This window comes from Muntiacus reevesi, chromosome 1 (genome assembly GCF_963930625.1).
Source record: "Muntiacus reevesi chromosome 1, mMunRee1.1, whole genome shotgun sequence".
Lineage (NCBI taxonomy): Eukaryota > Metazoa > Chordata > Mammalia > Artiodactyla > Cervidae > Muntiacus > Muntiacus reevesi.
This window is the reverse complement of record NC_089249.1, coordinates 96,590,558-96,617,323: the sequence shown is the minus strand read 5'-3', so window position 1 is coordinate 96,617,323 and position 26,766 is coordinate 96,590,558. Positions and strand designations below refer to the sequence as shown.

Genomic DNA, 26,766 nt, shown 5'->3' with positions numbered 1-26,766 from the left:
GCCATTTCACCAGAGCTGACAGAAAAAGATGAGCAATTCTCCTGCTCTGTATTCCAGCACATTCTGTTACCTTGCCCAGGGCATTGTCATATTTTTTTCATATATTTATAAAATAAAGAGATGGTGAGGTCCTATAACTCTGCAGGGGAATGCAGGAAGAGTAATAAATGTTGACTTAGAAAGCTTTACTAGTAACCACAATCTAAAATTTCCAGTTATGTGTAGGTGACAAGAAGGTTCAAGACGGCTCCTTGATGGAACAAGGAGCCAGCGCCAGTGATGGAACAAGGCCAGTTTCTCTTCAGGGGGTGTTCTCACTATCCTTGGCTGTCATGCTCTGATTCCTTGCTTTTTCATTATCTTGTCCAGAGGACAAGCTGGCCCAAACACATGGCCCTATGAGAAGGGACAGGAGTAGGTTGTTGGGTTGAGGATGAGCTCTGAGGAAGCAGAGCCAACAGGTCAATAATGATACTTCATTGTATTTGCATAATGCTTCAAAATTTATCAAGTGTTTTCACATTCAATATTTCACTGAATGCTCAAAATAACTCTATAAGGTAAGTTCAACAGTTTTATTTCCTTCAATTTATAAGTGAGAAAACTGAGATTCAAAGACTCCCAAATCTCTACCTATAACCCTTCTCTTCTTCTGATCACTAAATCCATATTCAAACATGTTACCTCTACTTAGAGATACACCCTAGGCATTTCAATTCTTTAAGACCAAAAGGAATTTCTGATCCCATGCAGTTTCTGATCTCCCATCATCCTTGTTTCAGGTATTCATGCCTGAAAACCCTGGAGTCAGCTTCCCCTCTCCCTCACCTCCCATATCTAAGTAGTCTCCAAGCTCTGTTCTTTTCACTCCATGATGGTTTCTAAATCCAAATTCTTCTCTTCATTCCTATAGCTACTTCAGTACTTCAGGGTCTCACTACCTCTCCCTTATACTATTCCACCAGTCCTGTCTTCCTGCCCTCTTACCAGTTTTCATACTATCGCTAGAGCTATCCCAGGACACTGACCCAATTGTCTATCTTTCATGCTACAAAATTCTCAGAAGTTTTCCATTGCTCCATAGGATAAAATACAGTCCTCTGAGCATGGCATTTAACATCCCTTACAATCTGTCCCCCTTCTATCTTTCTACACCTCTACTAACAGAAATTTAATGTAAGTCTGAAAATTTAAAAATTTCTAGTAGCCACATTAAAACAGTAAAAAGAAATAGTCAAAATTAATTTAAATATATTTTAGTTAATCCAATATATCCACAATATTCTAATTTTCAACATGGAATCAATATAAAAATTTTACATTTTTTCCATAGTAAGTCTTCAAAATCTTGTGTGTGTTTGTTTAACACAGCACATATCGGTTTAGACCAGCCACATTTGGAGTGCTCACAGCCACATGTGGTGAGTGGCTACTCTGTTGGACAGTGCAGTTCTTGGCTCATTCCCCAACATCCTTACTGGGAGGACTGTATTCTCTAGTCACATGGAGTCATTCACACCCCTCTGCCCTTGCCACACATCGTGCTTCTGGGCTAATGCTGCACTCCTCGCTTTGCCTGGAATTCTGCCCCGCCTCAACCAAGGGACCTCTACCAACCCAGATTCCCCCTCCTCTGTGATGTCTTCTCCAGTTCTCATAGGCTGAGTTCATCTCTCTCTTTCCTTTATAACTCCACAGCACACATTGTTGCCACCACACCATATTTCTGTGAGTTGAATGTCTGTAATTTTTGCTAAATGGTAATCTCTTAGATTGTCAGTACTTTGCATATAACTGTTACCGTATATATTTTAAGTTAAAAAACAAGAATGAATAAAAGAGTTCATGTGTTTCTCTATGATAATACAGCCAGTAAGTAAATGATTGAAGTCTTTGCTTCTTCTTCTAATTCATACTCACAATTTAACCTTTAGAGAGACATTTTCTCTGATGGTTTGTTAGTTGGAACTCTAATATCCGTTGGTGGGGTGCCTTCTCAAGCCTATAGTCTTTGCCCTTTAGTAAGGGTTGGGTGTCCAGACTCAGGTTAGGGAATCTATCTTTGCTCTGGCCCCTTGATAAAAACCATGCATTTGGGGGAAGTTTGTTGGTTTTGTTTTTTGGTGTTTCTTTCCCCAATATCAGTGATGCTTTAATCTTATAATTAGGATGATATTGTAAATGATAACAATTAATATTTATTGAGTGTTGTGTGCTAGCCACTATTCTAAGGGCTTTATGTGCATTAGCTTGGCTAATCCTTATAACAACCCTATGAGGTTGGCATTCTTATTCTTGTCACCTAACAAAGTGAGGCACAGAAAAGTGAAATGACTTATCCAAGTTGACACTGTTAGCAGGTGTCTCCTTCTCTTATTACACAAGCTGGTTCTTATTCATTCTTTGTTCACTTTCCTATTATTCTTTCTTAAATTGTATCTCAAATACATCAATAAATCTGTTTTAAATGCTTGTGTTTTTATTTATTACAGTAACCTGCTCTGGAAGTACACTTGGAATGGGTAAGTCATTTTTCTCATGGATAAAATAGAAAGAAATTTTTTGTTGCTCTTTCAGTTCAGTTCAGTTCAGTTCGGTCTCTTAGTCACTCTCTGCAACCACATGGACTACAGCACGCCAGGCTTCCTTGTTCATCAACAACTCCCAGAGCTTACTCAAACTCATGTCCATCAAGTCGGTGATGCCATCCAACCATCTCATCCTCTGTTGTCCCCTTCCCCTACATCCTTCAATCATTCCCAGCATTAGGGTCTTTTCAAATGAGTCAGTTCTTCGTATCAGGTGGCCAAAGTATTGCAGTTTCAGCTCCAGCATCAGTCCTTCCAATGAATATTCAGGACTGATTTCCTTTAGGATGGACTGGTTGGATCTCCTTGCTGTCCAAGGGACTCTCAAGAATGTTCTACAACATCACAGTACAAAATCATCAGTTCTTCAGTGCTCAGCTTTCTTTATAGTCCAACTTTCACATCCATATATGACCACTGGAAAACCCATAGCTTTGACTAGATGGACCTTCGTCAGCAAAGTAATGTCTCTGCTTTTTAATATGCAGTCTGGGTTGGCCATAGCTTTTCTTTCAAGGAGCAGGTGTCTTAATTTCATGCCTGCAGTCACCATCTGCAGTGATTTTGGAGCCCCCCCAAAAATAAAGTCTGTCACTGTTTCCATTGTTTCCCCATCTATTTGCCATGAAGTGATGGGACCAGATGCCATGATCTTAAGTTTTCTGAATGTTGAGTTTTAAGCCAATTTTTTCACTCTCCTTTTTCACTTCCATCGAGAGGCTTTTTAGTTCTTCTTTGCTTTCTACCATAAGTGTGGTGTCATCTGCATCTCTGAGGTTATTGGTATTTCTCCCGGCAATCTTGATTCCAGATTGTGCTTCATCCAGACCAGCAGTTCTCATGATGTACTCTGCATATAAGTTAAATAAGCAGGGTGACAATATACAGCCTTGACGTACTCCTTTCCTGATTTGGAACCAGTCTGTTGTTCCATGTCCAGTTATAACTTGCTTCCTGACCTGCATACAGGTTTCTCAGGAGGCAGGTCAGGTAGTCTTATATTCCCATCTCTTTCAGAATTTTCCACAGTTTGTTGTGATTCACACAGTCAAAGGCTTTGGCATAGTCAATAAAGCAGAAGTAGGTGTTTTTCTGGAACTGTCTTGCTTTTTTGATGATCCAATGGATGTTGGTAATTTGATCTCTGGTTCCTCTGCCTTTTCTAAATCCAGCTTGAATATCTGGAAGTTCATGGTCCAAGTACTGTTGAAGCCTGGCTTGGAGAATTTTGAGCATTATTTTGCTAGTGTGTGAGATGAGTGTAATTGTGTGGTAGTTTGAGAATTCTTTGACATTTCCTTTTTTTGGGATTGGAATGAAAACTGACCTTTTCCAGTCCTGTGGCCACTGTTGAGTTTTATAAATTTGCTGGCATATTGAGTGCAGCACTTTCACAGCATTATTTTTTAGGATTTGAAATAGCTCAACTGGAATTCCATCACCTCCACTAGCTTTGTTCGTAGTGATACTTCCTAAGGCTGACTTGACTTCGCATTCCAGGATGTCTGGCTCTAGGTGAGTGATCACACCATCATGATTATCTGGGTCATGAAGATATTTTTTGTATAGTTCTTCTTTGTGTTCTTGCCATCTCTTCTTAATATCTTCTACTTCTGTTAGGTCCATACCATATCTGTCCGTTATTGTGCCCATCGTTGCATGAAATGTTCCCTTGGTATCTCTAATTTTCTTGGAGAGATCTCTAGTCTTTCCCATTCTATTGTTTTCCTCTGTTTCCTTGCATTGATCACTGAGGAAGTCTTTCTTATCTCTCCTTGCTATTCTTTGGAACTCTGCATTCAAATGGGTATATCTTTCCTTTTCTCCTTTGCCTTTCACTTCTTTTCTCGGCTATTTGTAAGGCCTCCTCAGACAACTATTTTGTCTTTTTACATTTCTTTTTCTTGTAGATGTCTTGATCACAGCCTCCTGTACAATGTCACGAACCTCTGTCCATAGTTCTTCAGGCATTCTATCAGATCTAATCTCTTGAATATATTTGTCACTTCCACTGTATAATCATAAGGGATTTGATTTAGATAATCAATGGTCTAGTGGTTTTCCTTACTTTCTTCAATTTAAGTCTGAATTTGTCAATCAATTTGTCAATCAGGAGTTTATGATCTGAGCCACAGTCAGCTCCCAGTCTTTTTTTACTGACTGTATACAGCTTCTCCATCTTTGGTTGCAAAGAATATAATCAATCCAGTATTGACCATCTGGAGATGTCCATGTGTAGAGTCTTCTCTTGTGTTGTTGGAAGAGGGTGCTTGTTATGACCAGTGTGTTCTCTTGGCAAAACTCTGTTAGCCTTTGCCCTGCTTCATTCTATACTCCAAGGCCAAATTTGCCTCTAGTCCAGGTATTTCTTGACTTCCTACTTTTGCATTCCAGTCCCCTATAATGAAAAGGACATCTGTTTTAGGTGTTAGTTCTAGAAGACCTTATAAGACTTCATAAAAACATTCAGCTTCTTTGGCATTAGTGGTTGGGGCTTAGACTTGGATTACTGTGGTATTGAATGGTTTGCCTCAGAAACGGACAGAGATCCTTCTGTTGTTTTTGAGATTGCACCCAAGTACTGCATTTCAGACTCTTTTGTTGTCTATGATGGCTACTTCATTTCTTCTAAGGAATTCTTGCCCACAGTAGTAGATATAATGGTCTTCTGGATTAATTTCACCCACTTCAGTCCATTTTAGTTCACAGATTCCTAAAATGTCAGTGTTCATTCTTGCCATCTCCTGTTTGATTACTTCCAATTTGCCTTGATTCATGGACCTACCATTCCAGATTCCTATGCAATATTGCTCTTTACAGCATCAGACTTTTCTTCCATCACCAGTCACATCCACAACTGGTTGCTGTTTCTGCTTTGGCTCCGTCTCTTCATTCTTCATTGTTGTTCTTTAGGGTGACTTAAGTCAGAATCAAAGCTGACTCTTCAATTAGAGAGGCAAATGCTTTCTTTCTGTGATTTAAGGGGTTCCTGCTCTCCTCTTGCATAACTCTTTCTCCCCTCTTAGGTTGCTTCCCCTCAGATTCCACAAGTGGAGAGGAACTCCACTGAATTCTGAAATTATTTCAGTCTTCCAGGGTCCCACAGGAAATAAAAATATGCTTTAGAGAAGCAACTGATTCATGCCTCACTTGAGAGAGTGGCTCCCAGCCCTGCTGTACGTTGAGTCACCCAGAAAGCTTGAAAGTAATCAATTTGTTGTTGTTTTTCAGTCGGTAAGTTGTGTCCGACTCTTTGAGACCCCATGGACTGTAGCCTACAGGCTCTTCTGTCCATGGGGTTTCCCAGGCAAGAATACTGGAGTGGGTAGCTATTGCCTTCTCCAGGATCTTCCTGGAGATCTTCTTGACACAGGAATCAAACCTAGATCTCCTACATTGCAGGAAGATTCTTTACCATCTGAGCCACCAGGGAAAAGCTTCTTAGGTGATTCTAAGGTGTAGCCAAGACTGAGAACTGCTGCTTTAGAGCAGAGCTTCTCAAAGTTTACTGTGCATAGAAATCACCTGGGGTCTTATTAAACCAGATTCTGATTTGGTAGGTGTAGCAAAGATCTAAGATTTTGCACTTCTAACAAGGTCCAGGTGATGCTGGTGACACTGATGGTGCTGGTCCGACCACACTTTTGGTAGTCAGGTGTTAGAATCTGTTAACAGCCTGCAGGGTCCTAAGATGTCTGCTTCCAGTTTGCATGGGTGGACATGGCCAGCAGAGGTAAACGGGTGCTGAAAGGGCATCTGGAGTAAAGGTAACCCTCACTGCCACTCAGATATGCTCAGGACTGATCCCCTCTAGGCTATTCTGGGGGCCTCATGGGGGCTACTCTTGGCTTGGGGCTATGGAGATGGTCACAGAGCTGTGTGTGCTGACCCAGTGAGTAGCATGTGGTGCTTCAGGAGGAATCTTTGCTACCATCTTCTAGGAGGATTGCTTGATGTGAGGCCTTGGGAATACCCCTAGGGAATATTATAAAACCCAAACTACAGACCGGACACGTAAACACACACAACACACAACACACACACACAGTCATACATGGTTGACTTCAGAGGATATAAGAAAATGAAGCCTTCCTACGAGCAAACCCCACTGGATACCTTCCAGCCTGGGCCAGCTCCCTTCCAACACCTCCTTCCACCGGTAGGGCACATGCTTCTCTTTGCTGCTGGTTCTCTGTTTCCTCTCCCAGTCCATTACTTCTCTGAGCACAGAAGACACATATTTTCTAATTCTTGCCCCACTTGCTGTTGCTGTGTAATCACTAAGTCGTGTCCAGCTCTTTGTGACCCCATGGACTGTAGCCCACCAGGCCCCTCTGTCCACGGGATCTCCTGGGTAAGAATATTGGAGTGGATTGCCCTTCCCTTCTCCAGGGGATCTTACTGACCCAGGGACTGAACCTGCATCTCCTGCATTGGCAGGAGGATTCTTTTCTGCTGAGGAACCGGGGGAGCCCCACAAGCAGTTCTGAAATAACAATAATCCTATTAATTTTTAAAGGGTTACTGTTTCCAGTGATTACAGGGAAACAGACCTGGCTTATTGAAAATAAATTATGAGGAAAGTTCTAAATTATAATTACTTGAAAAAAACTCCCAAAGAACTAATGACCATAAGCTCTGGTCTTCAGTAAACTGTACATGGACCAGGGTCTGCATTCTTGGACCATCTTTCCAGTATTATGGTGGTTTTAATTCAATATTTCTCCTGAGCCACAGAGGGGTAGTAGAAATATCTTGGGGATCCCTAGGAGGTGAAGAGTGGTATATTATATATTGGTCTTCCGTAAGATTTTGTTAAAGAGATGATACTTAAAAAAAAAAAAAAGCTTGAAAACCATCACTCTTAGACCTTGCTATTTGAGATCACCAGAAACCTTGTTCAAAATGTGTAGTTTTAGGCCCCATGCAGAGTTACTAAATCTCCAGGTGATTCACATGCATATTCAAGTTTGCGGGTTACTGCTTAGGTAGTAGTGCTCAAACTGGTGTGTATCAAAATCTCTTGGAAAGCTAGCAAAGGATGTAGGGACCCATGCCTGCTGAAGTGGGCCCTTGTGTTTCTATCAGGTTCCCATGTGATTCTAACACTATCCAAGTTTGAGAAGCACTGCTCTAGGTCACTGCTGTCCACTTCCTATGTCCCTCTGGGCTGGTCTTGATTATTACTTCTCCTTTCTTAGCGAGTTTCAGTCTTCAACCTGAAGAGATCTGACCTTTACTTTAAGAGATTGTTGTGGAAATTCTGCAAGACTCTCAAAAATGATTATTTTGGGGTCTCTACATCATATAGAATTCACTGTATTAAGGGAGAAATTCTAAATTGCTGTCCAGTTTCAGCATTTCTCCTCTCTAACACAGGACTAGTCAGAGTAGGTTCCTAGCTGGCATAGGGCCTCTAGATACACTAAGGGAAGCTTTGGGAATCTTGTTGGTCTAAATTGCTTAACTCTTGGATTATCCTAAAGCTTTTCAACAGCATGAATGGGTTTTTTAAGAGACAGACCTGGGTTCAAATCCTGCCACTGTCCCTTTCCCTTAGGCAAGGTGCTTCAATTCTAAGTACAGGTTTCCTCATCTGAAAATTGGAACAAACTTATCATAAGATGTTATGAAGATTAAAGGAGATATAAATTGTTAGACCCAATGACAGGCTCAAAGTAAGCTCAGTAAGTAAAAGGCTTGGGGGTGGAAAGTCCTTTGTCTTGGGTCAGTAGTCTGAGGTCCAAGAGACTCTTGGGGAGGATTCATTTCACAAAGCAGAAGAGAGAACATCCTGGTTACTTAGAACCTGATGGTCAGTTTCTTCTTGCCCTTTGAATGGTTCAGTTTATCTTACTTTTCTGCTTACTTGCTGTGAAGGGATGCAAAAATAGCATTTCAAACCGAAACACTAATCTGAACCTCTGACATCTGAGGGCTTTTTAACTTAAGAAAATGTCTCCATACTAATGCATTTTGTGGCTTCCTCCCTTCCTTGCCTTTTCAGTGATTTACAGAGGGAAGAGAAATGTGGAATGACACAGTAAACCATGGATGAAAACAGAGATTTGACTAGTGAGTAATTTAAATTGAAATGTTATAATTCAAAGGCAAAGTGTTATATTTTTCTTTGCTTTAAAAATTTCTTCCCATATCTTTTGCAGAGGTTCCTTAATTGTTAGTGTGATTAGAGCTGGAAAATGTCTATTAGAATACAAAATGCCTCTAGGATAGGACAAGCTCTTTTGGCCTTTAGAAGAACTGCTCTGACTCCACTTCCTGAGTTCCAGGTCAGGTGTGTCCTCAATGGCACAGGAGTTCAAGATCTGCTGCAGAGAAGACTCAGGGGAGAAATTAATCCAGAAAGTCTTGTGAAAGGCTGCCAGAGTGAGCCAGCACACTGGGAAAGTCCTGGAGATGTGAAAGGTCTGCGTAGCAGAAATTCTTGGAGATTTCTTACACCCAGACATAGTAGAGACTACAACACACCCACTTCATAAGTGTTTCAGCGACCCAGCACTTGCCATGCAGCTCTCTAGTCATTCAAGAGTTGGAAGCGTCCATTCCCAAAGAAGTCAAAATCAAGCCACCACACATTGACTGCACTCATCCAAAACAAAACTCAACAAAGACTTTGGCTGAGGCTGGATAGCAGCAGCTGCCAGGGCCACCTGTAGGAAATAACACCCTCATCTAAAGTTAGGAGGAGGAAAAAAAATAATAATAATAAAGTTAGGAGGAAGCTGAGCCACTCGCAGTCTTTTCCAAAAGAAAGAAAGCATCATGTGTTGACACCTCTGTGTGAGTGTCTGGGAAAGCAGAGTTGCTAGCCTGTTACTGGAATGATTGTAGTCATGCTTTTGAATGAACAAAGACTTCAGATGGAGGGACAGTCAGGGGCAGAGACCCAAACTGTGGCAGACTGACATACATGCATCTTTGGAGGGAAGGACCATTGATCTTGTTGGCTCTATTCCTCACTCACACTGTAATTGCTCCTTTTTTTTTTTTGGAGAGAAAAGGCAATGATAAATCTGTTGTACCTAAAAAAAATATTGTCCTTCGAGTGCCAGTAACCTTATTAAAAGATAGTGCAAATTGGACTTGTGTAACACACGTAACTAAAGTGTTTGCTCCCCAGAAGCCTAGCTGTGGAACTAAGACTGTCTGTAGTTAGGAACAACCATAGAACTCTGCCCAGAGGGAACTGGAGCACGGAATTAGGCTTGAGGCGCACTGGGAGGGAACAGCAAGCTTCCTTTTCTGTGTCTGCTTTCCCTTTCGGTGTGAGACCGAGATACAAATGCGCCACTGAGGAGATACCTAAGAGCATTTGCACTTGAAAAGATGGCAAGCCAAAGAACTTAGATTCCAGAAAAATAGAAATCACTGAGTCAGACAGCACACACAGAAGAGGACCGAATTTAGTTCACTTTTGTTCCTAAATACCAGTGGATGAACAGGAGTTGGACTAGGTGCATTGACATCAGCTGGGGAACTCATCATTTAATACAGACTTCCTGGTACCATCCTCTGGAGATTCTAACTAAGCAGGTTTGGGACCAGACCTGGGAATCCATACTTTTAACAAACTCACCAAGTGTTTCTGCCATGTGGCCAAGTTTGGGAACCTTAAAAGACTTGCATTGGCCCCATTCTTCCTTGAAGCAAAATTTCAGTGGTAGGAAGCTGAAACATGTCAAAAGATAAACTGAGGCATGTAAAACATTTTAAGAGTTTATCTGAGCGGAAATTGATTTGAATTCAGAACCTAAATCATTTGAACTGAAATGATTTAGGAGTACTCTACTGACAGGAGCTGGGGGCAGGGGTTGGTGGGAGAGGGGAGACTTTTACTGAAAAGAGGTGGAAACAAAGCAAGGATATTACTTGACTGGCTATAAAACCAGTAGCTATGTAGCTATAGTGGTTGTCTTATTTGGGAAATCCTAGTTGGCTATTTGTGATTACTTGTCCTTAGATTTTGATTTCTTAACATTGTCACATAAAGACTTAGGTTTTGGTTTCTTCACAAAGCTGGCTAAGGTATTAGAGCCACCTCAGTCTAATGGCCTCCTTGTTTAATTAATTTAACAGAAGCTAGGGGGCTGTGGCATGTGACGAAAGATTAGTGACGAGATCTGAAGGGTTCAGAGTGGGTCCGTGCCCTGTGAGGGGACCATGAATGAACTGGGGCAGTGTTCTGGGTTGTGGTTCAGAGCCAATGACAGACTGTGTGCTGAGCCCAGTCTCTGGCAGTGTGTGCCCTCTGATAAGAGTTGTGTCCATGACTGACTGGAACAGGCAAAGAGCCGAGGGCAAAAGCCAAATGGAAGGTCAGGATCCCTGGTCCCAGGACACTAGGGGGCTCCTGGGACCAGTATACTCATACCCTGTAAATACCAGAATACAGAAAAAATGAAATGGCTGTCTACTTAGCTAGGCATCTAAGTCTGGGCTGCTTTGGTCAGAATTCCACAGAAGACAATGTGGTCCACACTGGGTGAACATAAAACCAAAACACGGATGTCGCACATACTACATGCTTTTAAGTGCTTTTCCTATACTTATCCTCATAACAACTTTCTGACTTAAATGATAATATTCTTTTATATATATATATATATATATAACAAAAATGAGACCCAGAAAGGTCAAGGAATTCATTCATGTTCTCATAGCTAACCAGTGGAAACACAGATTATCAGGGGACCAAGTAATTATGTAGCATTGATCAGACCTTCTAATTATGATATTTTTATGGAAAATATTTCTCTGGGTTAACATGATTAATTGATAAATTATTAGAGAAGAAGACCTGGATATAGGATGGTGAGTGAGTGATCTGCCTTAACTCAAGAGGTTTTACATTCAGTCTCAATTATTTCAACTGTGTATCTATCTGCTTTACAAATTATGCAATACAGATTTTTCATCTCTGATTAGTTGGTAGATTCTGTCTTCCGCTCTGCTATATCCTGTTCAGGGAATTCAAATTTTTTGTTCAATCTGTTTAGGTAAACCAACTAGAGGAGACTAGAGAGACAGCTCAGAGAGGTTATGTGAAACTAGGACAAGTGAGGTTAGGCAATGTAGCATGATGGAAAAGCCAGTGGTTTGGGAGCCATCTTGAGATCATTTAATGTCTCCCTCTGAATCTCAGTTTTCACATCTGTAAAATTGCTGTAAAGATTATCATTTTGTTGGGTTCTTGTGAGGTTTGAGATACTATACTCACCTTCAACATATAAATGCAATGACACTGAAGTGTTTCAAGTCATACTACTAATAAGAGGCCAATCCAGGGTTTATGGACCCATGTCTACATGCTCCTAATGCCCACATTTGCTGCACTATACTACATTGCCACCTTGGAATCTGGCCTTCAGGAGCATGAATCACAGTTATACCCCATGTGACCCAAGTCAAACTTCCAACCCAGAAGGCCCTTTCTGTATTACCCCTGGCACATGGTCATTCTTCTGAAGACACTTTCATTCATTCCTCATTCCTCTGTCTTGGTTTGACCCTTGAGGACAAGGAGCTTCATTTTAGAAGTGTGAGTCTGTAACATGTCTTTTTCTTATGGCTGCGGGCTCAACCCTGCTATACAAAGCAGAATCTGATTTAAAATTGAAAAGGGAGAGAAATATAATGTGTGCATTTATTTAAAATTTTGAGCAGCTAAGTCTATTTAAAGTAGATTTGAAAGAGGCCAGAGCCCCAGCTTGGCCCAATTAAGTCTAGAATGGAAAGCCATTCATGCCATAGGTTTTTGCTTGAACTCATTTTACGGTTGTTTTTTATCCTTCATTTTCCTTCTCTCTCCTAAAGAGCAAAAATTGCAAGTCATCTCACAGCCTGCCCTATCTGTGTAACTCAAACCTTATTTTCCTTCCCACTGCACCACTCCTGTGCATCCTTGGCAAGTTATTTAGTTTCAGTAAGCTTCAGGTTCCTTGACTGTGAGGATTAATGAGATAATTAATTTAGCATGCTGCCTGGCATATACTAGATCCACAGTAAATGTTAGCCATTATTATTACTAGTAGTAACTAACCATTTCCACTTCCCTATGTGACCAACTCGAATTAAGACCATTGGTTCTTTGCAAATCAGTGTGAGAAAGTCTGCTTTTTTGCTAGTGTATATGATGTTTATATATGGAGAAGGAAATGGCAACCCATTCCAGTGTTCTTGCCCAGAGAATCCCAGGGACGGGGGAGCCTGGTGGGCTGCCGTCTATGGGGTCGCACAAAGTCAGACACGACTGAAGTGACTTAGCATGATGTTTATGTTACAGTTGAGGGTCCCAGAAACTAAACTGCTTTAATTCATGATTGATAACTTCTTGTTTGTTGTTGGTCTCAGGGCTTGTGGGATTTTAGTTCCCCCAATGAGTGACTGAACCCACCCACTTATCAGTGAAAGTGCTGGAATCCTAAGCACTGAACCTCCCCAGAATTCCCCTATGACTGATTACCTTGATTTCAAGTCTCAAAATAACCATCTCAAGAAACAGATCTCTGCCTAAACTTTCCCGAAGTCTGAGCTCAGATCATCTCCTTTGTGAATCAGCAATAATTCCCCTCTTTTAAATCTAAAGCACTGATAGTCCCTTCCACATGAATTAATGTTTGTTGACTAAGTATTGTTTTATTGGTTCATTTATGTATATTGTCAACATAACGGCATTCACTATTTCAACCAATATTTGACTGCCTTCAAGCATGCCAGGAACTGAGCTATCTAATTAGATTTTTAATTCTTCAGAAGTGGGTTTCTCCTTTCTTTGACTTGCCTGAAAGTCCTGCACAGTTCTGGGCACAGCGGGCTGCACCTCATGGTTCTACATAATTATTATGTCCTTGAAAAGTGAATAAACTTTTTTGGAGGCTAAATTTTCTATTCGGTAGCTGACAGAGTGAAGTCTATTATAAATCCCTTCTCAAAGTGAAGAATTCTTTTGTAAACCGAAGAACCCCTCTCTTTTTCATGAATCGTATGCGTGAATTCGAGTTTCTTAGGTGGTGTTAGCTCACAATCCGTTGGTACGGTTTCACTTTCTGACATCCCAGGACATTGAAATTCGGCTGAGAGCCTCCCGCTAGGGGGAGCGCAACTGCCCACGGAGAACTCACCCACACTGCGCAGCCTCAGTCTGGGGTTGGGCGGGAATCCCATAGAGGCCCGTGACGTCACTTGTGGGCGTGGCCCGTGGGTGTGGGCGGGGCCCTCCCCGCAGCGAAGGGCGGGGCCCGCCAGAAGTCGCTCTCACATCTGAAATAGTCTGCGAGTGGGAGGTGGCCGCTGCTCCTCCACAGCGCTTGGGAAGATGGCGCCGCCGGTGACGGAAAGGGGGCTGAAGAGCGTCGTGTGGCAGAGTGAGTGCGGTGGGGCAGAGGCTGAGAAAGGGAAGGCCAGCATTCCGGGCCCTGCTTTCCTGCCCCAGACCAGCAGTATCTTGGAGAGCCGCGGTTGGCACTTGTTGCTTTGGCTCCCAGGTCCCTGTTAGGATTTCTTCCTGCTTTTCCTGTCAGGATTTCTTCCTGCTTTCCTTCCCAGCCCTTGTTCTGGCGGTGCCAGAGATGGGCGGGGAGCGGGAGGACGAGGCCTTCACGCCGGCGACCGGCAGCGTCTGGGCTCTCTGCTCGGCCGGGCCCTGACTGCGAAGTCCCGTCCTGGATGAAAGGCCCCCGGCCCAGCTTTTCCGCCCGGGGCCCCTGCGCGGATCTGGGCGGCGTTCCCGCCTGGGCCCCACCAGTAGGCGATGTCTCTCCACCCGAGATAATCTGAGCACTTGTGTTTCTTTATGCCGTCCCCCCGAGTCTCCCCACACTTGAGTTTCCGAAGATTGCGTATTCTGCTCATTCGTCTTAGTATCCGGGAGAGTTTTACAGCTGTACTTTACGATGCCTGTCCTTTTAAAAAACAGACCCTTCTTTCTTTCTAGAAGAACCCACTTTCTCAAGAGTTCTTGAGAAGGGACCACGGGAATGAGTGTATCTTGGGGCAAAGTTGCACCTTCACCTCTTTCTTTACACTCTTGGAGCCACTCCCTTCATCTGGGGCTTCACCACTTACTGGTGACTGATACTCTGCCACTCTGCCGTGTCTTCTACAACTTTCGTAAATATCACTCCAAACCTATGTCTGCCACCTTAGAGAGAGAATGAAACCGCCAGACAGGAAGAACCATCATTGTTTTTGGCCTTGCTGGGTTCAAAGTAATTATGGCCCAGTAGTGGAAAGGATTATAGCATCTAATTAGTATTTCTGGTTCCGGCTTGTTGAGCAAAGAACAGAAATAATGACTGAGTTAATAAAATTCTGGGGGTTATAGAGTTTCTTGTTTAAAATTAAAACTCCAAATCGGTAGCTGTTGTATTCCTTAACATATCAGGTACTAGAAACAAGTGTATAAATAGAATGGGGGAAAAAAGTTATGACAGATTTTTCTTAATTGGATAATTATAAGGTTTGGAGAAGGAAATGGCAACCGACTTATGTATTCTTGCCTGGAGAATTCCATGGACAGTCCATGGGGTCACAGAGATTCGGACACAACTGAGCGACTTACACTTAACCTTATAAAGGTTACCATTTTGTTTTTCAAAATTTATATGGGTCACTTTTAAGATTTGGTAATGTTTTAAAATCACAATTGTATTTAAATATATATATATATATGAAAATAGGTAATGAATTGTGTTGTATAAATAATTTCCAAGATGGTCCTTAACATCAGCATTTATCAGGGAAAAAAAGGTTAATGTTAGTAACATTAGTGTTGATAGCATGGAAACTAGGCAAGAGGGAGTGTTTACAGATAACCAAATTTCCATCTTGTGCTGTTAAGTTGAGGTAACACCAGGATATAAACATGGAGTGTAAGATAAAGAAGAGGGGATGATAAATGGAAGAAAAGTGTTATAAAGATTCAAAAAAATAGTTTTTGGAATTTTTGTGTAAATAGGAACATAACTAAAAGACAGGATGATATTCATTCATCATTTAGTAAGTAGAGAAAGAGAAGTGAGAGCCTGTGAATTCTGTTAGCTAAAGAAGATGGAGTCTGAAAGAAATGAGGAAGATATCTCCTCAGAGGTAGGAGAATCATATTTGACTGGGAAAAGGTTTTGCTAGGTTTAGGATAGTACAGTTTGATGAGAGTAGAAAGATAAGTAACTTTCAATTTACCTGCAAAGTAGGAAGAAGGGAATTAATATTTTTTCAACATTACTCTGTGCCAGGCACCTTTCTTTACAAACATTAAAACTTAATAAGAATTATTATCTCTTTAACAGATGTTAAAGCTGATATACCTATTATCATAGCAGCATTATTCTAAATAGGCAAAAAGGCAGAATAGCCCAAATGCCCATCAGCTGGTGAATGGATTAATAACATGGTATGTCCATATAATGGAATATTATTGGGCAATAAAAAGAAGGAAGTACTGATACATGCTACAGTGTTGATGATCTTTGGAAAAACTATGCCAAATGAAAAGAAGCCAGTCATAAAGAACCATATGACTCCATTCATATTAAATGTCCAGAATAAGCAAATATATAGAGATTAGTAGAAAGTAGATTTGTGGTTGCTCATGTCTAGGGAGGCTGGGGACATGTGGGAATTATGGCTAAGGAACTGGGTTTCCTTTTGAAGTAATGAGATGTTCTAAAATTGATTACAGTGATAAGCATACAGCTCAATATACTGAAAGCCATTTAATTGTATACGTTGGATGAGTTATATGTAAATCATAATAAAGCCATTTTTTATTAAAAAAAAAACACCTTAAACAACTGTTAAATATAGACTTAGTATTCCAACCAAGATTTTTTTGGCTGCAGAGTTTCTGTGTGACCTGTCTGTGACTTTCTACAATGTTTAAACCTCAGTTCAGAGCCTTATTTTTTGCCCAGTCTGTTTGAGTAGCCTAACTGAGCTTCCAAGCCTTGTTCTTTCTCACTCCAGTTCATCTGACCAGACTAGTTTTCCTTTAATAGTATTGAGCTATGATCATGCTGATCTCCTGCTTAAAAAGACCTACAGAGAAATACCCTGCACTTGTGCCCAAAGATCTTTTCAGACACTTAGTCTGCATTTGAAGATTTATAACCTCCAGCCTACTTTTCCTAGTATAATTCCTAGTATAATATTGATGTTTGGCTAGTCCTCCTGTTGACTCTTCTCAAAATCTTCTGCCTCCACATCTTGATGCCAGTTCTTCTGTCTAGAATGCTCCTCTTACTCACTATTCTTCAACTATCTAAGTTTTAGCCAGCCTTCAAGTCTCAGCACAAATGGGGCAATTACCTCCATAGCAGCTTCTCATTTTAATCCGTGTCTCATATTTCTGTAGCATGTGTGGTTTATCCTTTGCAATTGGTGCCTTTTGTGGCTCTCTTAATAAGCTTCTTGAAGGTAGGTCCACTATTGTGTCTTCTAGAGAGTTAAATTCCAAACAGTCCCTGGCAGAATGCAATGGGTAATAGTGCTTGTTAAAAGTAAAATGTTGGGTGGGGGTGAGGTGGGCGGGGAGGGTACTCCCTGGTGTCCAGTGGTTAAAAATCTGCCTTACAATGCCAGGGATGGCAGTTCAATCCTGGAACTAAGATCCGACATGCTGGGGAGCAACTAAGCCCATGTGCCGCAACTAAGACCCAATGAAGCTGAATAAATAAATATTTTTTATAAGTAAACAGGAAAAAAAGTGAACAGATCAGTTCTGTAATGCCCCCAATTTATTCAGTAAATATTGAATTCCTATGGGAATACAGGGATAGAAAGGAGACAAGTTCCAGTCTTCCTGAATCTTCCATTCAAGTGGGGAATAATAGAAAATAAGTGTGTAAACAAAGAATAAACGTGGCTATTTCAGTCCTTGATATCTATATAAAGAAAGAGGCTTCTCTGGATAGGTAGGTCAGGAAAGGATTCTCTGTTCAGTTCAGACACTCAGTCGACTCTTTGCAACCCTGTGGACTGCAGCACGCCAGGCTTCCCTGTTCATCACCAACTCTAGAGCTTGTTCAAACTCATGTCCATCAAGTCAGTGATGCCATCCAACCGTCTCATCCTCTGTGGTCTCCTTCTCCTCCTGCCTTCAGTCTTTCCCAGCTTCAGGGTCTTTTCTAACAAGTCAGTCCTACACATCAGGTGGCCAAAGTATTGGAGCTTCAGTATCAGTCCTTCCAATGAATATTCAGGACTGATTTCCTTTAGGATTGACTGGTTTGATCTCCTTGCAGTCCAAGGGACTCTCAAGAGTCTTCTCCAACACCACAGTTCAAAAGCATCAATTCTTCAGTGCTCAGTTTTTTTTATAGTCCAACTCTCAGAGCATCCATACATGATTACTGGAAAAACCATATGTTAGACTAGACAGACCTTTGTCAGCAAAGTAATGTCTCTGGCTTTTTAATATGCAGTCTAGGTTGGCCATAGCTTTTCTTCCAAGGAGCAAGCATCTTTATTTCATGGCTGCGGTCACTGTCTGCAGTGATTTTGGAGCCCAAGAAAATAAAGTCTGTCACTTTTGTATTGTTTCCCCATCCATTTGCCATGAAGTGATGGGACTGGATGCCATGATCTTCATTTTTTGAATGTTGAGTTTTAAGTCAGCATTTTCACTCTCTTCTTTCACCTTTATCAAGAGGCTCTTTAGTTCCTCTTCCCTTTTGGCCATAAGGGTGGTGTCATCTGTGTCTCTGAGGTTATTGATATTTCTCCCTGTAATCTTGATTCCAGTTTGTGCTTCATCCAGACTGGCATTTCACATGATGTACTCTTCATAGAAGTTAAGTAAGCAGGGTGACAATATAGAACCTTGACGTACTCCTTTCTCAATTTGGAACCAGTCTGTTGTTCCATGTCTGCTTCTAACTGTTGCCTCTTGATCTGCATACAGAATTCTCAGGAGGGAGGTCAGGTGGTCTGGTTTTCCCATCTGTTTAAGAATTTTCCACAGTTTGTTGTGATCCACACAGTCAAAGGCTTTAGTGTAGTCAATGAAGCAGATGTTTTTCTGGAACTCTCTTGCTTTTTCTTATGATCAGGTGGATGTTGGTAATTTGATCTCTGTTTCCTCTGCCTTTTCTAAATCCAGCTTGAACATCTGGAAGTTCTCAGTTTGCGTATAGTTGAAGCCTAGTTTGGAGAATTTTGAGCATTACTTTCCTAGCATGTGAGGTGAGTATAGTTGTATGGTAGTTTGAACATTCCTTAGCATTGCCTTTCTTTGGGATTGGAATGAAAACTGACTTTTTCCAATTCTGTAACCACTGCTGAGTTTTCCAAATTTGCTGGCATATTGAGTGCAACACTTTCACAGCATCATCTTTTAGGATTTGAAATAATTCAGCTGGAATTCCATTACCTCCACTAGCTTTGTTCATAGTGATGCTTCCTAAGGCCTGTTTGACTTCACATTCCAGGATGTCTGGCTCTAGGTGAGTGATCACACCATTATGATTATCTGGGTCACGAAGCTCTTTTTTGTATAGTTTTTCTGTGTATTCTTGCCTTCTCTTAACATCTTCTGCTTCTGTTAGGTCCATACCATTTCTGTCCTTTATTGTGCCCATCTTTGGATGAAATGTTCTCTTGGTATCTCTCATTTTCTTGAAGAGATCTCTAGTCTTTCCCATTCTGTTGTTTTCCTTTGTTTCTTTGCATTGGTCACTTAGGAATGCTTTCTAATTTCTTCTTGCTATTCTTTGGAACTCTGCATTCAGATGGATATATCTTTCCTTTTGTCTTTGCCTTTCACTTCTCTTTTCTCAGCTTTTTGCAAGGCCTCCTCAGACAACTGTTTTGCCTTTTTGCATTTCTTTTTCTTGGGAATGGTTTTGATCAACATCTCCTGTACAGTGTCGTGAACCTCCATCCATAGTTCTTCAAGCACTCTGTCTATCAGATCTAATCCCTTGAATCTATTTGTCACTTCCACCATATAATCATAAAGGATTTGATTTAGATCATACCTGAATGGTCTAGAAAGCTTCCCTTGTGACTCAGGTGGTAAAGAATCTGCCTGCAATGCAGGAGTCCTGGGTTCGATCCTTGGGTTGGGAATATCCCCTGGAGAAAGGAAAGGCTACCCACTCCAGTATTTTGGCCTGGAGAATTCCATGGAGGAGTCCATGGTGTCCCAAAGAGTCAGACACAACTGAGCGACTTTCACTTTCACTTTCTTTGTTCACTTTCACTTTCATTTTTGATGGTCTAGTGGTTTTCCCTAGTTTCTTCAAGTCTGAATTTTGCAGTCAAGAGTTCATGATCTGAGCCACAGTCAGCTCCTGGTCTTGTTTTTGCTGACTGTATAGAGCTTCTCCATCTTCAGCTGCAAAGAATATAATCAGTCTGATTTAGGTATTGACCATCTGGTGATATCCGTGTGTAGAGTTGTCTCTTTCTGTTGTTGAAGAGGGTGTTTGTTATGACAAGTGCATTCTCTTGGCATAAGTCTCTTAGCCTTTGCCCTGTTTCTCTGAGTAGGTAACATTTGAGCTGAGACCTAAAACATGAGAGGGAATCAGCCTTTAGGGACTACATTAAAACCCCTTTTAAAAATTTAATGTTTCAAGTACAAAGGACTGCATTTATTTACAAAACTAATTCCTATATGTAACATCAGTAAAAAATTTATAGTGCTTGGTATTGTTCATTTGTTTTTTGTAACCCACTCCAGTGTTCTTGCCTGGAGGATCCCAGGGACGGCAGAGCCTGTTGGGCTGCCGTCTATGGGGTCACACAGAGTTAGACACAACTGAAGTGACTTAGCAGCAGCAGCTGTAGGGGAGTGGTAGCAAAGCTATCACTGATAAAAGATTTTAAATAAAAATTTGATGAAGTTTATTTGAAAAACAGCAGAACAATAGTAACTAAGTGAAGCAAGTTGAAGCCCAAGAAAATAAAATCTGTCACTGTTTCCACATTTCCCCCTTCTGTATTCATATTCCTTGACCTCCTGGAATTCACAGTTCAGTGGGAGGAGACAGGTATACAGGTACTAAGTACTATGTTAGCAGCATGAAGAAGTTTCAGAAAAAGAGAAGAAAAAGAAATTTTTTCCTCTCTGGAACTGCATTAGGGAAGACTCCAAATAGAGGGTAACATTGAAAGGTAGTAGTTTTTTGCCAGATAGGGAAGTCTGAACTAGGACCCAAAGACATCAAAGTATGTGATTGTTTATGGAAGAGGGAATAATTCCTTTTGTTTGAGTACAAAATATTTATTGCAAGGAATAGGGGGATGAAGGCTATAAAAGGTAGGTTGGAACTAAATTGTTTAAAAATGCTCTAGCAGTGGGAAGCCATTAGAGATGAAAAGTTTGTCTTCCTCCTCCAACAGCAGCTGTCAGCATTTTGGGGACTTATTAGAACAATGCTGAAGTAATTTTTTGTTCCTAAAGTTTTCACTAAGTATAATGCTAGTATAAAGTGTACTGTTGCTAAAAGTATAGCTGGATAAATTTTTATTTATGTAACTACCACCTCTATGAAATGTTAACCCCTGAACCCTTCTGATTATACATTTGGCATTGCTGATGCCATACACTACTTTGTTAGTTCTCCTTTCATTTTTTCCATCAGTATTTTCACATCCTCTTTGGCGTTACAATTTAAAATATATTTCACTTCATATGTAGAAGAAACAGAAGGAGAAAAGTTAGGGTAATTGGTATTAATAGGTCATTAATTGGATACCATTTGGACTGGTGGAAGATTAATTTAGAGATTGGGTGAAGGCCAGTTGATGGAGGATGTTGAATGGTAGAATCTAGATTTTATTCTGAGGTAACAGAATTTGAGAGAATTTTGAGGTGGGTATTGAAGTGACAGGACTGTGCTTCAGGAAGAGGAGTCTTGACTGCAGTGTGGAAAACATTCTGGGGAAGGTAAAGGGGTTAGAGGTAGGGAGCAGGAAATTCAGACAGGATATTACTGTAGTAATTCTGTGAGAGAGAGTAAGAATCAGGGCATTGGTAGTGATGGTGGCAATCACCAGAAAGAACAATCGATACTGCCTAGTGATTAGAAATGGAGAAAAGAGAAAATAACTGAAGACAATGACTAAGAAGATGACAATAAAACTCATAGAAGTGGAGACATCTAGAGCAGTTTTTAGGGCATTAAATCTCAATTTGAGGCATGTAGCTGCTTAAACCTGTATTGTGTAATTGAAAGAAGTGCAAGAAAAGATGAGAATTTGTGGAAAAATGAAGGATTGCTGTGGGTTAGCAGGAAATAGGGAGAAGTTGGTCAAAGAGTACAAGCTTCCAGTTCGAAGATGACTAAGTTCTGAGGATCTAATGCACAGCATTGTGGTTATAGATAAAAATACCATACTATATAATTGAGAGTTGCAGAGAGAATAGATCTTACATGTTCTCACCCCAAAAAAGAAATGGTATGTGGAGTGGTGGAGGTGTTAACTAACGCTGCAGTTGTAATTATAGTGCAATATATGTGTATCAGATCAATACCTTGTTAACCTTAAAAGTTACACAATGTTATATGTGAGTTTATCTCAGTAAAGTTGGGGGAAAAAATTGAAGAACTGATCTGATAGATGAAACTTTGATGATGAACATTAGTCTCTGAGGAAGAGTATAGAACAAGCAGAGCAAAAGTAAGAGAATTGAATCTTGGGATGTATCCTAATTTACGGTGCCAGAGAAATGGATTATAAGGTTAAATAATTTCCATTAATAATTAGAGGAAATACCTTTTTAGTTCTGTAATATTAGTTGATGTGATTTCCTTGGACTACTCCAAACACATTTTACCTGTAACCAAATCACTTTTCATGGATTCCCCTAATCTCTGTCCACATACTAGTTATCTCTTTATCATTTATTTTTGAGATGCTAGCACTTACTGGCTTGGTATCCTCAGATTCTAAGGTGGTACTATATATAGAAATAAAAAGCAAGCCATGTGTGTTACTTAAAATTTTCTGATAGCCAAAAAAAAAAAACCAAAAAAGTTAAACAGGTGAAATTAATTTTTAAAATATATTTTGTTTAACCCGATATATCCAAAATGTTACCATTTAAATGTCTAATCAAATAAAATAATGATATTTTGAATTTCTGTTTTTTTACTAAGTCTTTGAAATCTGGTATGTATTTTATATTTGCAAGACATCCCAGTTCAGGCGAGTCACATTTCCAGTGCTCAGTAAGCCACATGTGATTATTTTCTGCCATATAAAACAATGCCATTTCCAAGGTGTTAGAAGACTAGAATGATTTCTGCTGGGGAGCTGTTCAGTCTGCTCCATCATAAGTGCCATGAGCATTCATTTCTTAAGAGAAAGACACAAATTTGGCAAAAACAAACAAAATGTCTATGATTTTCTATTTGTTTTAGGTATCCAGGAATAAAGCAAGCTTAGATAGGGAAGTACCATAATGTTTCAGTGCCTCAGTGCTGCTTAAGAAAATCCTTCCTCTTTGCCTGTAGAATACTAGAAAATACTGCTTTAGGCTTAAATTATGGTTAAATGCTTCAGGCTTTTGCTGTAAATCTCATATAACTTCATAGTCTCCTCAGCAAACATATAAAAGCCCCTTAACTAATATGTCTTAACACTTTGAAACCTTCCCAAACACAGTAAAACTTTTAAGGTCACAATTCTTATGATGAATATCAGTAACCCTTATCAAATATACCCTCTACTTGGACATGTCATTTTTAACATGATGCCAAAAACTTTATGGTAAATTTCCAAAAGTGTGAAGTGATACAAATATAAATTAAATAGAAATGCATTGTATAAATATCTCATTATCAATAATTAATAAAAACACAAGTTGCTATAATTTATATTTAATTTTACTACAGTTTTCAAAGTTAATTGCAAATTAATACAACATTAAATGTGGGAAATTTTTGTCTTACCAAGTAGAATAACATGTATTTATGTGGATTGCCTTTGTGTACTGTTTAATAATTTTAAAAATATATTTTTAGATTAATTTTGAAAATCATTGCAAGGAACACATTGCTAATATTTATTCATTATAAATCTGAATATTTGTATCCTAATGCTGTAACGTTGGACTTTCTGCGAACTCAGTAAAGCATCTACCTGCAATGCAGGAGACCTGGATTCAATCCTGGGTCGGGAAATTCCCCTGGAGAAGGAAATGGCAGCCCACTGCAGTATTCTTGCCTGGAGAATCCCATGGACAGAAGAGCCTGGTAGGCTACAGTTCATGGGATCGCAAGACAGGACTATCTTTCTTGGGCTTCCCTGATAGCTCAGTTGGTAAAGAATCTGCCTGCAATGCAGGCGGTTTGATTCCTAGGTCAGGAAGATCTGCTGAAGAAGGGATAGGCTACCCACTCCCGTATTCTTGGGCTTTCCTGGTGGCTCCGCTGGTGAAGAATAAACCTGCAATGTGGGAGGCCTGGGTTTCCATCCTCTGGAGAAGGGAAGGGCTACCCACTCCAGTATTCTGGCCGAGAGAGATATCAATAAACTCAGATACGCAGATGACACCACCTTTATGGCAGAAAGTGAAGAGGAACTAAAGAGCCTCTTGATAAAGGTGAAAGGAGAGTGAAAAAAATGGCTTAAAACTCAACATTCAGAAAGTGAAGATCATGGCATCTGGTCCCATCACTTCATGGCAAATAGATGGGGAAACAATGGAAACAGTGACAGACTATTTTCTTGGGCTCCAAAATCACTGCAGATGGTGACTGCAGCCATGAAATTAAAGGACACTTGCTCCTTGAAAGAAAAGCTATGACCGACCTAGACAGCATATTAAAAATCTGAGACATTACTTTGCTGACAAAGGTCCATCTAATCAAAGCTATGGTTTTTCCAGTAGTCACGTATGGATGTGAGAATTGGACTATAAAGAAAGCTGAGTGCCGAAGAATTGATGCTTTCGTGTTGTGGTGTCGGAGAAGACTCTTGAGAGTCCCTTGGACTACAAGGAGGTCAAACCAGTCCATCCTAAATAGGAAATCAGTCCTGAATATTCATTGGAAGGACTGATGCCGAAGCTGAAACTCCAATACTTTGGCCACCTGATGTGAAGAACTGATTCATTGGAAAAGACCCTGATGCTGGAAAAGATTGAAGGCAGAAGCTGAAGGGAACGACAGAGGATGAGATGGTTGGATATCATCACCGATTCAATGGACATGAATTTGAGCAAGCTCCAGGAGTTGGTGATGGACAGGAAAGCCTAGCGTGCTATAGTCCATGGGGTCGCAGAGTCAGGCACAACTGAGGGACTAAACTGAATGCTGTAACACATTTTCAAAAATTGTAATGAAATAAATCAGGAAGAAACTTACTTACCTGGTTTCGTTTGTCAGATGTAGTTTAGTAATGAGCTGGTTAGGGATTTTCCTGCAGGTTTTTCTTCATCTTGTTTACTTAGGATTTAAGGAGAGTTGGGAAAACCAAGTCAAACAATATTTTCAGAAATTTTTGCAGATGTGTTTATGTAATTAAGTATTACTGTTGATTACTTGCTAAGTTGTGTCTGACTCTTTGCAACCTCATGGACTGCAGCACTCCAGGCTCTTTTATCCTCTGCTGACTCCCAGAGTTTGCTCAAATTCTTGTCTATTGTGTCAGTGATGCTATCTAACCATCACTTCCTCTGCTGCCCCCTTCTCATTTTTCCTTCAGTCTTTCTCTGCATCAGGATCTTTTCCAGTGAGTTTGCTTTCCACGTCAGGTGGACAAAATATTGGAGCTTCAACAACAGTACTTACAATGAATATTCATAGTTGATTTCCTTTAAGACTGACTGGTTTGCTATCCTTGCAGTCCAAGGGACTCTCAAGATGATTCTTTAGCACCACAATTTGAAAGCATCAATTCTTTGGCACTCAGCCTTCTTTATGGTCCAACTCTCACATCCAATACTGGAAAAACCATAGCTTTGACTATATGGACCTTTGTTGGCAAAGTGATGTCTTTGCTTTTTAATACGCTGTCTCAGTTTATCATAGCTTTCCTTCCAAGGAGTGTCTTTTCATTTCGTAGCTGTGTTCACCGTCCACAGTGGTTTCGGAGCCCAAGAAAATAAAATATGTCCTTGCTTCCACTTTTTCCCTTTCTATTTGCCATGAAGTGGTGCGACTGGATGCCCTGATATTAGTTTTTTGAATGTTGAGTTTTAAGCCAGCTTTTTCATTCTCCTCTTCCACCCTCATCAAGAGGCTCTTTAGTTCCTCTTCACTCTCTGCCATTAGAGTGGTATTATCTGTATATCTGAGGTTGTTAATACTTCTCCCAGCAATCTTGGTTCCATCTTGTGATTCATTCAGCCTGGCATTTCACATGATGTACTCTGCATATAAGTTAAATAAGCAGGATCATGGTATACAGCCTTGTCATACTCCTTTCCCAGTTTTGAACCAGTTGTTCCCTGTCCGATTGTAACTGTTGCTTCTTGACTCACATACAGATTTCTCAGGAGGCAGGTCAGGTGGTCTGGTATTCCCATCTCTTTAAGAATTTTTCCATGTGTTGTGATCCACACAGTCAAAGGTATTAGTGTAGTGAATGAAGCAGAATTAAATGTTTTCCTGGAACTCCCTTGCTTTCTCCATGATTCAGTAAACATAGACAATTTGATCTCTTGTTCCCCTGCCTCTTTGAAACCCAGCTTGAACATCTGGAATTTCTCGGTTCACGTATTGCCTTCATGGATCACAGCCTTCTCTTGGTGAAGAGGCTTGCATAACTCAGTGAAGCTATGAGCCATGCTGTGCAAGGCCACCCAAGATGGGCAGGTCATGGTGAGAGTTCTGACAAAACATGGTCTGCTGGAGGAAGAAATGGCAACACACTCTAGTATTCTTGCCAGGAAAACCCCATGGACAGAAGAGCCTTGTGGGCTATAGTGCATGGGGTCTCAAAGAATCAGACACACCTGAGTGACTGAGCCTACATGCACCAGAAAGAATGAAGTGGCTAGGCCAAAGTGGAAACAGCACTCAATTGTGGATGTGTCTGGTGGTGAAATTACAGTCCGATGCTGTAAAGGACAGTAGTTAAATATATTAGCCTTTTTAATAATATTTTTAGTCTCAAAAAGTTAAAATATATTATGGTTTAAATGTACCATATAGGTTCAGTATTAAAGAGAACTGGATTTTTGCTCGTGTATATGTACTTTTTATGA

At 40.5% G+C, this 26,766-nt stretch overlaps 2 protein-coding genes across 2 annotated transcripts in view; both read left to right on the top strand.

The window, feature by feature from the left end:
- Positions 1 to 8,627, top strand: part of FNDC7 (fibronectin type III domain containing 7) — a 29,883-nt gene extending 21,256 nt beyond the window's left edge. The window contains exons 11-12 of the mRNA XM_065927548.1: positions 2,493 to 2,522; positions 8,596 to 8,627. Coding sequence (XP_065783620.1) covers positions 2,493 to 2,522; positions 8,596 to 8,627 — 62 coding nt within the window. The remainder of the gene's footprint in view (positions 1 to 2,492; positions 2,523 to 8,595) is intronic.
- Positions 8,628 to 13,859: 5,232 nt separating this feature from the next.
- Positions 13,860 to 26,766, top strand: part of STXBP3 (syntaxin binding protein 3) — a 50,889-nt gene continuing 37,982 nt past the window's right edge. Inside the window, exon 1 of the mRNA XM_065907646.1 lies at positions 13,860 to 13,972. Coding sequence (XP_065763718.1) covers positions 13,924 to 13,972 — 49 coding nt within the window. The 5' untranslated portion in view covers positions 13,860 to 13,923. The remainder of the gene's footprint in view (positions 13,973 to 26,766) is intronic.